This window comes from Populus trichocarpa, chromosome 4, assembly GCF_000002775.5.
Source record: "Populus trichocarpa isolate Nisqually-1 chromosome 4, P.trichocarpa_v4.1, whole genome shotgun sequence".
In the NCBI taxonomy this organism is placed as follows: domain Eukaryota; kingdom Viridiplantae; phylum Streptophyta; class Magnoliopsida; order Malpighiales; family Salicaceae; genus Populus; species Populus trichocarpa.
Genome location: NC_037288.2, coordinates 19,534,586 through 19,549,538, shown reverse-complemented (window position 1 = coordinate 19,549,538; position 14,953 = coordinate 19,534,586). Strand labels below are relative to the sequence as shown.

The following is a 14,953-nucleotide window of genomic DNA, read 5'->3' as shown; positions in this document are numbered from 1 at the left end:
TCTTGTAAGCTCACCTTCTTGGGTAGGATTAATTAAAAAATGGTAGGTGATCGTAGATAATTCTACTCAAGCAACTTTATTTTCACCTCCGTTCTTAATTTTGGTTTTAGAAAAGCTTCCTTTAATTAGCTTATATTATCCAGGGCTAATTCCAAGTCAAAGTCGGATGAAGATAAGGGCTTTTTTTAGTTAATGCATGGGGTATGCATCCCGCAGTGCTGACCAATTTTTTTGTAGCCGACGTATTATGACCGGCAGTCCTAAGAAGAAAGAATCAGAAAGCCACTAGTTTGACAAAGTATAGCTGGTCTACGGTTGGCTGCTAGAAATCTTTAATTTTTTTCCACGTCTTCGAAACCCTTTTAGAATATTTTGTAACCTTTTCTTTGACTAAGAAATTCTACAAATTATCAAAGTATTGTCTCCCATTTACACGCCCTTTAAGACCATATGAGGTTTTGGAATTTTTAATGCATAAAATAAGGAAATCAAGGTCTATATATATAGTCTAACTTCACTATTTAGTTTGTGGGCAAAGGGAGGACCAGAAGAATACTAAAAGAAAAGAAAATAATGGGTGAAGTTGTTGATGCAAACTCTACTCCTGTGACACCAAGACCAGCCTCAGTGGCACCAACGCCACCGATATCAGCTCCTCCGTCGCAATTTCATTCACCGTCGTTGTCTAGATCACCTTTGCTCACACCTGATCATATTGTTCCAAGCAAAACCCCCAAAAACTCAACCCCAAGAAATGCAACCCCAAGAAATAGAACACCTCGCTTTATTACCCCTATAGGTAGTCCTATTAGAAGGGCTCTCAAGCTCACTAGACTAGACCCTGAAGATGCTTGGCTTCCTATCACCGAGTCCCGAAATGGAAACGCGTGGTATGCAGCGTTTCATTGCCTTTGCTCAGGAATTGGTTTTCAAGCACTTGTGCTCCCTGTCGCCTTCACTGTCCTTGGCTGGTAGGTGAAAATATCATACTTAATTCTTTGATTCAACAAGTTTTAGTTACTGAACCAATTTGGAGACTAAAGCAGAGAGATCTTAATCATTTTTCTGTTACAGGGCATGGGGGATCATAGCCTTGACTGTTGCTTTCGCATGGCAGCTTTACACCCTTTATTTACTTGTGCAACTCCATGAAAACACTGAAACTGGCGTTCGCTACAGCAGATATCTTCAAATTATGAGTGCAAATTTCGGTATGTGTTCATCTTTTTGTTGAACTATTAACAAAATAAAAAAAAATGTTTTTGATTCAATAAAAGATAATAATAAATTCAACTTACCAAAATATTATTTTTCTGAAACTTAACATGCAAAAGAAAACTCACCCTGATATTGCTACAAATACAAGAATAGTGCTTATTTGACAACTAATATGTTCTAAATTGTGGCTTCTTATACAATTCAGGTGAGAAGAAAGCAAAGTGGCTGGGCCTGTTCCCAATATTGTACCTATCAATAGGCACATGTGTGGCTCTAAACATAATTGGAGGATCAACATCAAAATTATTTTTCCAGACTGTATGCGGTCAATCATGCACAGTCAAAACATTAACACCAGTGGAATGGTACCTGGTGTTTGCTAGTGCTGCAGTTCTTCTGTCTCAGCTGCCAAACTTGAACTCAATAGCTGGTGTCTCCCTAATCGGATCCATCACGGCTGTTATGTACTGCACAATTATGTGGATGGTTTCTGTTAACAAGGACAGGCTACCTGGAATTTCATACAAACCAGTTCGCGGACCAAAGGAGGTTGATAGGCTTTTTGAAGTTCTTAACGCACTTGGCATTGTTGCTTTTGCATTTAGAGGCCACAATCTTATACTTGAGATCCAGGTACCAAAATGTTTAGCTAGTTCTCAAATTTTCCTCTTTGTTGTGCCACCTTTATATATTACTCTGTGAATCAAGCAAGGATAGTGTTTTAAGAACTGTTCTTGCATAAATAGGAAGCAATTCAAGCATGAGTAAGGAACTGAATATGTTACAACGTGGGTTGAGTTTTATTAGAGTTGTTGATCTCTTACGTGTACCTTAAGGGTAAATGTTAAGGATTTACTTACTTGGTCTTGATGGCTGGAAATTTGTGGAAATATAGGTAATAGTGTAAGAGATTTTTTAATTTTGAAAATATTAATGCATATTCACTAGTGCTGTGAGAGCATGTTTTAGAAGGGAATTAAAAACACTTTAATTTTGCAGATTTTTCTCGATTTACCTTTAACTTTAACCTTTTTTTCTCAATCTTCTGACCAAGGGAAATTTTCTGTTAGAGTAACTTTTTTTATTTATTTATTGAAACAGTACTTTTGTTGAAGTCTTTATTCCATATGAATTCTTTTTCATGTAACTTGCAAGTCTATGCAAAGAACGTAGAAAAACTCCGAGCAACAATAGTTGACCTTTGACTTTTGACTTAAAATAAATTAAAATACTATTTGATTTTCAATTACTGAGATCATAGGCATTCATTCCAAGGTTGTTTGTCAAATGTGACATCTAATGTACAACAGATTATTATAGCGAAGATTATATCATGCTCTTCATTTTAATAGGATTAGAAAATAACCCTAAATTCCTAAAGCTGTTTTGGGTACAATTTGATGTTTTTTGCAGGCTACTATGCCTTCAAGTGAGAAGCATCCATCTCGTGTGCCAATGTGGAGGGGTGCCAAGGCTGCTTATACAGTTATTGCAGCATGTATATTCCCCCTTGCAATTGGAGGCTTCTGGGCATACGGTCAAAGGGTACTTTCTATAATTTTCACATTTACGTCTTTCCAAATTAGTTTTGGTGTAGGTGGTTTTCTTCTTCTTCTTCTTTTAAATCTAAAGAAAGCAGATCTTGTCTTGGTTTTCAGATACCAAAAAATGGTGGTTTGCAATCTGCCTTCTATGCATACCGAAGGAGAGACACCTCACAATTTATCATGGGACTCGTTAGTTTACTTATCATAGTAAATGCTCTTAGCTCATTCCAAATCTACGCCATGCCAATGTTTGATGAGTTAGAGTCAATTTTCACTAAGAGGATGAAGAGGCCATGCCAATGGTGGCTCCGAGTGATTTTGAGGGCGTTCTTCGGGTATGGGGTCTTCTTTTTGGCCGTCGCAATCCCATCTATTGGAAGTGTAGGTGGTCTAGTCGGAGGAATATCACTGCCAGTCACATTGGCTTATCCATGCTTCATGTGGCTTAAGATGAGGAAACCGAACAAGTATAGCAAGATGTGGTACCTTAACTGGGGACTAGGAATCATTGGTTTGATTCTTAGCGTGTGTTTGATGGCTGCTGGAGTATATGTTATCAAAGAGAATGATAATAAATTCCAGTGGTTCAAGCCTAAGTAATTGAATAAATATGTAACGTCGAAAGGAGGGATTTTCATATATAATTATTTTTTATATATATGTAATTGTGAAATTTGTTTGCAGGAAAGCAAATAAATAGCCCAAAAATAAAAAGATTTGCTTGTAACATAACCGTTTTGCAATACATGATTCATTTTCTCTTCTGCCGGCCTTTCTTTACTTTGACCTAGCAGTTTAGCCCACTAATTATCTGTATTGAGTCAAGCCTTGTGGTAAACTGGGCTCATGAGCCCTATTGAAATGAATTGCTATTACTAATTTCGACCCTCGCCATCTAAAATAAAATCGACCATCACAATTATCTTTCGAAAAACAAACCCATCATCATTTATTTCCATCATTTTGTTTATGGTTAGTGCAAAATGTTGGCACCCAAAATAAGTATTTTTCAATTAAACTTCAGCAATTGGCCTAAATTGTTAACACTTTTATCTTCGATGACTAAATCTGATACGTGGGTCAACAAAGGGGACTAATCAATATAAAACTTGTTTGGAAGTGTGGTTGTGGTTGTTTTTTAAAAATTATTTTACTTAGAAATGTATTAAAATAATATTTTATTTTATTTTTAAAAAATTATTTTTGATATCAGCGCATTAAAATGATCTAAAAATATTAATTTAAAATAAAAAAAATAAAAAAAAATTAAATTTTTTCAAAAACATTTTAAAACGCAATAAAAAAAGCGTGAAAGACAAAGCAAATTTTCCAATAATTCAGCTGCGGCAGTTTCAATTTCGGCGGCCTATATTTTATAGCTATGCACCCGATATTCGGGAAAGTATATTCGAAGTATGATTTAGCTTATTGTCTGAGTTTACTTGGACATTAATCTGGCTATTTATTTATTAGTGTAGTTACTAGTTACTTTCAATTGTTCATAAAAAAAACAACTTTTTTGTAGTTTTTTTGCTTTTTCTATATTTTATTCATTTTAAACCTCTAATTAATTTGTTTGAGTTTCCTTATCTCTACTACATATACATGGAATATACATCCGTTTGATCATGAAATAGTTGCAGCCTCCTCACAAATTAAAAATTAGGTATTGCTCTCAACTATTCAAAAGAAGAGAGATTAATTGGTGACACAACAATAATGAAAATATGCTATTAATTTTATTTTTTAAAAAGATCTCATTAAAGTTGATTAAATTGTCCATTAATAATTCCATATTTTATCCATATTTGAAAGAATTGATTCAGGTTGTTTACACGTTACCGCGGATGATTTACTTTAAGGAATAATATCTTATTTAAGAATGAGTAATTAAATTACTTTAAGGAATAATACCTTATTTAAAGAATGAGTAATTAAAGGCATTCTATGGTTGTTGAGCATGACCAAAATTCTTCAATCTCTCTCAAATGATGTCGTTTTTTCTTGATTTCTTTTCACTTTAGGCGCAAAATAAAGCAAGGATAGGAAAAGGTCGTGACTTCTACTTTAACCATCACTTTTTTTATTTTTATTTTACTATTCACTATACACGTCACGACATCATTTATTCTCCATGGAGAAATGTCATTCACGTTTTAAAATGGGCCCTTTCCCTTTTTTTTTTTTTTTTTAATGGAAGTCAATACAGTTTGTAAGGACATGTTTTATTTTTCACATTCACTCCATTGTATATGTTATAATCAATTAGATATAAACCTTATCATTTAGTTGCGTTATATCATGTATCATATCAATTTTTTTTTACAAAATAAAAAATATATAGGTATTTATAGTGTGTTTTTAAGAAGAAAAAAATTAAACCGTCTAAAAATTCATTTGATGTGACTCGATTAATTTGACAAGTTCAAAAACAATATGGATAACTGAAAAACATAATTTGACTAAAAAGATCTTAAGATGATATCTTTTTTTTAAAGTATCGAGATGATAATATATTTGATTAACCCGGGTTAATATATAAAATTCGAGATCCGGGTCATAAAAAAGTGCTAACCTCTTAAAAATCAAATCAAAAAACATATTGAAGCTTAATTCTCTATCCATCTAATATTGAAGAATAAAATTAAATAAATCAATTAAAAAAAACAAAAAAAAAATAGTCAAGTAAACTTGAGTTAACTTATCAAATCTAAATCATAAGATCAAGATAGCCCGATAAAAAATAAATTAAAACAAATTATGAAACTTAATTCTCAATCATTCTAATATTGAAGGGCGGATTGAAAGAAAAAAAATTAATTAAAAAAACAAAAAAAAAATCAAATCAGTCTAGTTTAACCTGTCAAACCATTAAATCGAGTCATGAGACAAAGATAATCTCATATAAAGCAAACCAAAATAAATTATAAAGTTTAATTTTCAATCAATGAAGGATAAAATTAAAAAAAATAAATTAAAAAAATAACCTAAAAATACTCGAGTCAACCGAATTAACCTGCAAAACTAGTAACTCGAGTTATGAGACTAGAATAACCTCATAAAAAAATTAAAATAAACTATAAAATGTAATTCCTAATAAATCTAATGTTAAAAAATAAAATTAAAAAAAAAATCAAAAAAATATTGTTCTACCAAACAGCACTATGTGAGTAGCTCCCATTCTTAGTTAATTACTATACTATAATATTTTTAGAAGAAATAATAACGAAACTTGAGTCCTAAATCTTAAAGCAAATCAACCTTGTTGTCCCTATCATCTGAACCAATCTCGTGGAGGGGCTATCTCTTTCCTTTTTTCAATTATGGGCCTTCCTTAACGTTTTGCTAACATAGAGGGTGGGCATGTTTGCCCCACTTCATCAAACCTGACAAGGCGCGCACCTTGGTGTGTATTATTGGTGTGTATTATTGGGTAACGTGGTTTTAAAAAATAAAAAATAAAAAATTATTTTAATATCTTTTTATATAATTTTTTTTTAAACAACAATTATTACATTTTCAAATATGTGTATTCATTAAAGTCATGCATCCACACATGGATGCTTCTGGGTAAACTTATCTACTTTTTGATGGAGTGATTCGCCTTTATTTTAATTTTCGCACACGAATCTTCTCTGAAGATGAAGAGCATGGTTATGTTTCAAAAATCATGGCTGTGACTTGTGGTGAGCGTAGCTGGTGAAGCAAGGATTGAGGGTTGCCATAAGAATCTTCTCTTCTCCTTCTAGTGAAACTTCTATTGTTTCTTTACTCCAATATGAACAAAATAAAGATGATACTTTATTTTTTTGAAATATTAAGAAACACCATTTCTATTGCTAAGTTATATGAGTGAAATAAAATATATGCTATTTTTTCCTAATTTATTTATTTATTTTCATTTTCTCATTGGACTAGCTAGTAAACATTATGGAATGTAGAGAGTAACATACAACATGTATTATATATATAAAAAAAAAATATGAATTATCTTCGATTAATTAATATGAGAGTAAGAACAAGTGAACAATTATAACTCTTATTCTTATCATGGAAAAAAGAAAGCCACATACAATATAGACTTCGAGATGCTAGTTAGGTTAAGTCCACGAAACAAGGACGATCAACGGTAAAAATCTTTTAAAAAGAAGTCGCCTATAGCAAGTCAAAGTTATATATCTTTTACAATGACCAAAACCAAAACGTAGTAATGGGATTTCATCTCACAACATTATAAAGTCCAAGATTTAACATCAAAGGAGATGATGCTACAAACATTAGGAATAAGATTCCTTGGTGGTTAATGGATTATGAGTCAAACAAAGTTTATTGTTCAAAAGTTTTTATTCTTCACCTTTATAGAAATTATCCAACGATGAGTGACTTCTGATATTTATAAAAAGTTTTTTTTTAAGATTTGAAAATCCTTTAATAATAAAATTAGTAATTTTTAAGAGAAAATAAAATAATAACTACAATAAAAAGCATTAAGTTTCAAAAACCAAAGTGTTTGTTCTTGTTTTGTTTTGATGTAATAAATATTTTAGTACTCACAAGAATTTATCTATTTTGAATAGAATTTCTAAACTCTTTAACATGAATGGCCTCAGAGGTATTTGTATTCTTCAGATCCAGCAATCTCATATATCCTGAAAGGGTAAAGACATATATTTATAGCATTAATATGAATTAGAAATCACGTACATAACCAATTAATAGCGTATAAATATTCTTGTCATTATCATTAATAAGAGATAAATATCCTTGATATTAACTTTCATGGTGGTTTATCAAGAAAAAAGATACCAGAATTTCTTCTCTTTCTTTAAGGATCTTTCATTGCTAGTTGTTATCTGTCAAGACTTCCCTTGACACCTGGGTTCGGCACTAAGCTGAACCTATGTCAAGAGGGATTTGTCTTGGGACAAATCTTTTTAGTACTTAGACTCAACTTTTGACCGAGTCCATGCCAGGTTAGGTCTGCCTAGAGGTAGGTCCCGTTGTCATTTGAGCTCCGCCCTTGGCCGGGCCCATGTCAAGTTGGGTCCGCCCTAGGGCAGGTCCCCTTGATACTTGAACTCAGCGTTTGGTCGAACTCATGTTAAGTTGGGTTCGTCTTTAGACACATCCCCTTAGCATTTAGGCTCAGCGTTGGTCCATGCCAAGTTAGATCCACTCTAGGGCACGTCCTCTTGACTCCTAGGTTTAGTATTTAGCCGAACCCATACCAGGTTGAATTCACCTCAACCATCTTCTTCCAGGGAAGGGTTTAACTCTAGCTTTCTCTGCAAGAAATGAACTCTTTGGTTGGTCAAAAAGGCAGTGATTGGTTTGAAATTACTGCATTACGAAGAATCAAACATTCACATCAACAATATTTTTTCCTTCGGATTAGTGAATTAGAGCCAGCCAGGACTGACCTAGTGTGGAACTAAAATTCTTCTTGATCTATCAAATAAAGAGCTAGGTTTTAAATTATGAATTCATTCGCTTGGTTTTATAATGATATTATATAGACAAATAAGCAAATGGGTAAAAAAAAATTATGGAGCTAATTGGCTCGGCGGTGCAAGCATTACCTCTTATGGGGCAAAGGGACGAAATTTCCCAAGTTGCATAACAGGCGCACCATAAAAGCTCGGAAAAAGTTTTTTCCACAAGTGGCCACTGTCTGGTGGTCTGGTGATTCTTTGGCCACTGTCTGGTGATTCTTTCTTCGGAAACGCCGGGCTGTTGCTTATCAAACATTGCATGATTGAAGTGCTATCAAGCATTAATATTTTTTTATATATTTTTTTAAATTATTTTAATGTGTTAATGTTAAAAATAATTTTTTTGAAATAAAAAAATATTATTTTGATGCATTTTCAAATAAAAAACACTTTAAAAAATAATCGTAACTACACTCCCAAACAAGCAAAAAACAAAGTCACCAATGAATTGGAGCCAAACAAGAGAAGTCACTACCAAAGCTTTTTTGGAATTTAAGCTTTCGAGTAATAATTCCGAGGGGGCAAATTCACCAGTTCAACCAATAATTCTTCAAGTGGCAATTGAGATGGACAAATAAGAACTCCTTTTTAATTCTGGAGACAATTGAAAGAGATGTTTGCAAATCGATCGGCTCAAAAATTAGTGCATCCTCGAAGTGGTGTACCAAAAATATGTTCCCTTGATAGTCTTTTATTTATTTACTTTTTGGTAGAAGTGGAAGGGTTCTCAAGACTTGAGAATTAAGATTGGCCAGGACAGCATTTGATCTCAATTTCTCCTCAACCTCTGTTTGCTGTCCATGGATATTTACCGGTTCGATCGAGTTTTTAACTATTTATATATTTGAACTTAAATTTAAAATAATTATTTGAACCCAAATGATTTTTATACTCAAATTTGATCCGATTGGGTTTCGGTTACTTATTGAATATCTGAACTCAAATAATATAATTTATAACTATTTAGTATATGATTAGGTTGATATACATGTAATTTTTTCAAATTTTATTAATATTTATTTATTCCAAGTTGGGTAGGCTAATATCCATATTAAAAATAAAATCTAATTTTTTACCTTCAGATTTTACTCGAAACTCGATCGGAACTTCAAATTTTCTATCAATTCATGTCAGTTGAGTTGAGTTGGTATCTATCGATTTCAGGTTAAATTCTCATCCTAGTTTTCGCAGGGAAAGGGCTTTGTTGTGTGAGTCTTGTAGATAAAGTTTGCATCTCTCTCCTACCACTTTCTTCTTTTTTTGTTAAACGCATGATACTTGAAATTTAAAGAAATCCAATTGCTTTGAAAACTTGTTACCTCGTGGAAAAAAAACATCGTGCATCTTTATAAGATTTTTTTAATGATCATGCTATTTTTAACCTTCTTTATGTACACATTAACAAAAAAAAGAGAGGAACTTATTATACCCCTTCTCATATAATATTATTTACTAGAATAATGTTTTGTTTATTTCTTTTTATATTTTATATTTTTATTTTATTCTTCAATGTTACTTGTATTGGAGATTGAATTTTCATAATGTTTTTCAATTTAATTTTAATAATGTTATCCCAAACTTATGACCCGGGCTGCAAGTTTGATGAGTTAACTTAATTGACTCGAGTTTTTTTTTAATTGAATTTTTTTTCTCAATTTCATCATTCGATATTTGATTTGTTAGAAATTATGATTTATAATTTATTTTTGTTTGTTTTCTATGAGGTTATCCTCGTTTCATAACTTGAGTTATGAGTTTGGCAAGTTAATCATGGTTAGCTTAAGTCATTTTTTTAATTGATTCAATTTCATTTTTCAACACTAGGTGATTGGAAATTGGGCTTTATAATTTCATCTTTCAATTCGGGTTGACCTGATCCAATATGTTGTCATCTCAATATTTATAAAAAAAAATCTTATCTTAAATATTTATTTTGAGTTAAACTATTTTTCATCAGTCATCTGGGTTGCCTGTAGACCCGTCAAGAAGACTGAGTCATATCAAATCAATTCTCACATGGTTTAATTTTTTTTTACTGGAAAAAAATATTTGCAACACCTAGACTTTTTTTAAAGCTAAAGAAAATAATATAATAACTTAATGTTTTGAACAAACAATTATTTTGAGACAATTAAAAACAAAAAGCAAGAGAATATTTTTGAAATAAAAAGAATAATAATAATATTTTTAAATGGATCCCGTATAAAGTTATTTTTAATGATCAAATTTAGCTCATTAAAATTTGAGAATAATAATCATAACAACTAAATTTTCTTTCATTCTAATTTTAAACACGTGATCCACACTCCAGCGAAAGCATTTATTTGAAAAGTCTCAAATCGAAAGACAGATAACCAACCCCTTTAACAGACGGCTAGGACTTCAATGGTGAAACATGTCCCCATGTTTCATTGCCCTGCCTTCCTCTAGGTTCTCGAGATTTGAGATTTGAGATTTGAGGCCCCTCCTCACCCACTTCGATAAAAGAAAAAAAACGCCCCACGCTTTGACAGCACGAAATAAATGCCACAACCCATCAATGGTGGGTCAAATCATCATCATCATCATTATTATTATTTTTTAATCATTATTGTTCTATCCAAAAGGTGGGTGTATCTGGATTCTGGTGGTTGAATTCAGAATGAAATTTACCTTTAAATGATAAGAGCATACAAGTTTTGCCCATTAACGGCAACTCTTTTTTATTTATTTTTATGTTTTTTCCTCTTTGGACAGGAATTCCAACGAGTTAGATCGTAGATGGGGAGGAAGATGGGATACAAGAAATTTCTTTGAAAGAACCACGCTGGCTCTTCGGACCTCCTGTTCTCATGATCCCTCTCAAACGAGTTTTTCTTTTTTTCTTTCTTTTTCCACTTGTCTTTCCCATTCACGCACCTAAAGAAAAGTATGCAATAGTTACAAGATCGGTTGAAGACCCGTGTTTTGTCTTGGGTAGGTGAGTTTTGGACAAGGTTTTAGGTTTTTGAATTGAATGTTGTTTTACAAATTTTTTTTTAGAAAAAAAAACAATCATATCACTTTATTAAAAAAAAAATTATTGATAAAATTTTATTCTGATGGAGTCAAATAAATCATAAAATAACCTACCGAGTCATCAAAGTTTAATTAAATCAACTCCGAAATAATTACATGACAATCCATCCAGTTTTTTTAACATGATTTGGAATGTTCGATTTGTTTTGGAAAATCTATCAGATTATACTCCACTTAGCTGGTGATTGCCACTAGTTTAATTATGGGTAAAAAAACAGGACGTCATTTTGTGATGTCAACTCATGCTGTATCCTTTTGACGTCGTATATAGTTTAATCATGCGTTGCGTCTTCTATATCAACACACGGCATTCCCATATTCGCTAGCTAAAGGTTGCCGCTGTCACGCCTTCTCAGCTGTAGTTGCTTTCACAAATTGTTCCCACGAGAACTGTGAGGTTGTAGAAAATTATCAAGCAAAAGCAAAAAAAAGAAAAGGCATGGGAGAAATTGGCAATGTTGAACAATTACCTTTCCACAACCTACCCAGTTCAGCCACCGGCCCTGAATTATCTCTTCATGTCATCAGTGTTGCAGCAAGTTCCATGCGAGAAATGCAGAGTGCTGCTACGAGTACAAGCATGGGGGTTTATGATTCCTCAGATAGTTCAGGCTACCTGTCTGAGGTCAACCCACAAGAAGCTTGGCTTCCTATTACAGAATCAAGAAATGGCAATACTGTTACTTCCGTGTTTCATTTACTTTCTTCAGGAATTGGGATTCAAGCCCTTCTACTTCCTGTGGCATTTTCCATTCTTGGATGGTAAGTCAAGCAAGAACATTTTTTTTCTCTCTTGACAGATTCTCCGACGCATGCATCAAAAAGCTATCTCTTACATAATTTTTAATGTCTTGCTTGGTAAAAATAGTGTAGAAAAAGAAACAGCATAAGCTAGCAATTTTAAATGGTTGAGCTATAGCCAACTGGGCAATACAGAAAAGGGAAATATTAAATTAATGATGGCTTGCTGAGTCATGGTAAATTCTCCAATGGTTGCAGGGCATGGGGAATCATATGCTTGTCGCTAGCATTTACCTGGCAACTCTATACCATATGGGTTCTTGTCCAACTTCATGAATCAGTACCTGGAATTGGAACTCGCTACAGCAGATATCTCCAACTTGCAATAGCCGCCTTTGGTTAGCACCAAAAATTTCAAATTTCTAGGTAGATTTTCTTGCTTTTTTCCAGGTAACTTATGTTATTGTGTCTGTGGACAGGTCCAAAACTTGGGAAGTTGCTGGCTATATTTCCAGTAATGTATTTATCCGGGGGCTCATGTGTGTTGCTGATTATCAGAGGAGCTGGAACTATGGAGCTTTTCTTCAAAATGATGTTTCGAGGTGAGGCTACAATTGAAGACAGTCCATTGGCAGGGGCAGGGTGGTTTTTGGTCTTCACTTGCATGGCTATAGCATTGGCTCAACGGCCTAACTTGAATTCCATTGCTGGGTTCTCCCTTATCGGTGCAGTCACTGCCATTGCCTATTGTACTCTGATCTGGGCACTGCCCATCTCTAAGGGCAGGCCTAGTGGTGTATCTTATAATTCACAGAAGGAGGAATCCGGCATGTCTGAAATGTTTGATGTCTTGAATGCAATTGGGATGATTGTGCTTGCTTTCAGGGGTCACAATCTTGTGCTTGAAATCCAGGCAAGAATACTCTAATGATCAATTTATTACTAATTTTTACTTTTTAGGCTACTTAGATTAGTAATATATATAAAAATTGAAGGCCCAGAAAAAATATATTAAATTATATGACATGTCCTGCTTAGCTTTCTTAGTAATATCTGTACCTTTCTTAGCTTCTATATATATAAAAGATTAAAGAGAATGTGATGTTTGATGCAGGGCACCCTGCCTTCAAGTTCAAAATGTCCATCCAAAAAGCTAATGTGGAGAGGAGTGACTCTCTCATACATAATAATAGCCATTTGCTTGTTTCCTATTGCAATTGCTGGATTTTGGACTTATGGAAACAAGGTAAAAGCACAGCTTTATGTTCTCTGTTCTACAGTCAATTTATTGCATCCCATAAACCTGAAAACTGTAGCATAATGAGTGATGACATATCATTCAACTACTTTTAATTTCAGCATCACGGTCAATCTCTTGCATATGCTAATTATTTGCTACTGCTTTGGCAGATACCCTCGAATGGAGGGATGTTGACTGCATTTATGCAGTTGCATGGACACGACACATCAAAATTTGCGAAGGGCCTTGTATACTTGCTAGTAGTGATTAACTGCCTTAGTTCATTCCAAATCTACGCCATGCCAGTTTTCGACAACCTGGAATTCAGGTACACTTGCATGAAGAACAAGCGATGCTCGTGGTGGGTTCGCACCGGGTTTCGGCTTTTTTTCGGAGGATTGGCCTTCTTTATAGCTGTGGCTTTTCCATTTTTACCTAGCCTGGCTGCTTTAATCGGAGGAATCGCGTTACCCCTTACACTGGCTTATCCATGTTTCATGTGGATTTCGATCAAGAAACCCCATCAAAAGGGCCATGGTGTCATGTGGTGTCTTAATCTAGGACTTGGATGCTTAGGCATGGTTCTGAGTGTTCTATTGGTCGTTGCAGCAGTTTGGAATTTGGCTACCAAAGGCCTACATGCCAACTTCTTCCACCCCGAATGATAGTTGATCATGAGTGTAGGAAAAATGCTACAATTTTTTGTATATGTTAATTCACTTAATATACCAAATTATGTATAAAATTTCAACTTTGAATTCTCTAATTATAAAAACTTATATCAACATCTTCTCTATTTTGAAGATGGTTTCACTTGCCAATCTATCATTTGATAATTTTCATTATCCTCGTGTCAACGTTGTTAATCAATTCGTTTCATATTTAAAAAATATTATTGCTGGCTTCAATGACCTTGTTCTACAGATCTTTGGGTTCTGATTCCTTGTTCCCTGATCTAATGGGTCGTGGATCAGAGTATTTCTTATGCGTATATCTTCGGTTTCTCTACATTTACTAGTTATTAAAATTACAACTTGACTGGTAAACTTTTGACTCAAGCACGGTTTACTTGGATAAATGAGACATGACTTCAAATAATTTTTTTTAAAAAAAGTTTAAAATGATTTGTTGTGGACAAATTAATTAAGCCAAATTAACCTCACAAAGAGGTTACCCCAAAGCCAAGTTTAACAACTTTTAAGCTTGAGATAAAAAGAGAGGTATTGCGGTTACAACTGTATCTAGGCGTGTTTTAAAAATGTATTTAATTATCTAGAAAAAATATTAAATCGATAATATTTTATTATTTTTTAATTATTTTGATATGTTAATATAAAAATTTAAAAATAATATTTTAATATATTTTTAAATAAAAAAATAATTTTAAAAACACTCTCCACTAATATTTCAAAACGGACAACGAGGAGAATGATATCAAGTATGACTTATAATCTTGTGTATTGTTTTTTTATGGCTTGGACAATGATACTAAAAATATTATACTTTTTATTACTTTTTATTCTAGAGTGAAAGATTTTGTATTTGGATTGTATTTAAAATCATTGATTCAAGTATAGGGAAAAATTGTCAATAAGTTGTAGCTTAATTGATATAATATCTCTATTATTTAAAAAAAATTAGAATTCAAACGTTTTTTA

The 14,953-nt window shown here is 33.1% G+C and overlaps 2 protein-coding genes across 2 annotated transcripts; both read left to right on the top strand.

Annotated features, from left to right (window-relative positions):
* The first annotated feature begins 485 nt into the window (after positions 1–485).
* On the top strand, positions 486–3,529 carry LOC7466806 (lysine histidine transporter-like 8). The gene is made up of 5 exons (XM_002306180.4): positions 486–971; positions 1,075–1,211; positions 1,424–1,851; positions 2,632–2,763; positions 2,877–3,529. Exons 1-5 carry the CDS (start codon positions 574–576, stop codon positions 3,363–3,365), a joined length of 1,584 nt encoding a protein of 527 aa, XP_002306216.2. The 5' UTR covers positions 486–573; the 3' UTR covers positions 3,366–3,529.
* A 7,460-nt stretch (positions 3,530–10,989) lies between these two features.
* Positions 10,990–14,091, top strand: LOC18097924 (lysine histidine transporter-like 8). Its single transcript, XM_006384537.3, has 5 exons — positions 10,990–12,076; positions 12,314–12,453; positions 12,535–12,968; positions 13,170–13,301; positions 13,466–14,091. Exons 1-5 carry the CDS (start codon positions 11,754–11,756, stop codon positions 13,958–13,960), a joined length of 1,524 nt encoding a protein of 507 aa, XP_006384599.3. The 5' UTR covers positions 10,990–11,753; the 3' UTR covers positions 13,961–14,091.
* Positions 14,092–14,953: the final 862 nt, after the last annotated feature.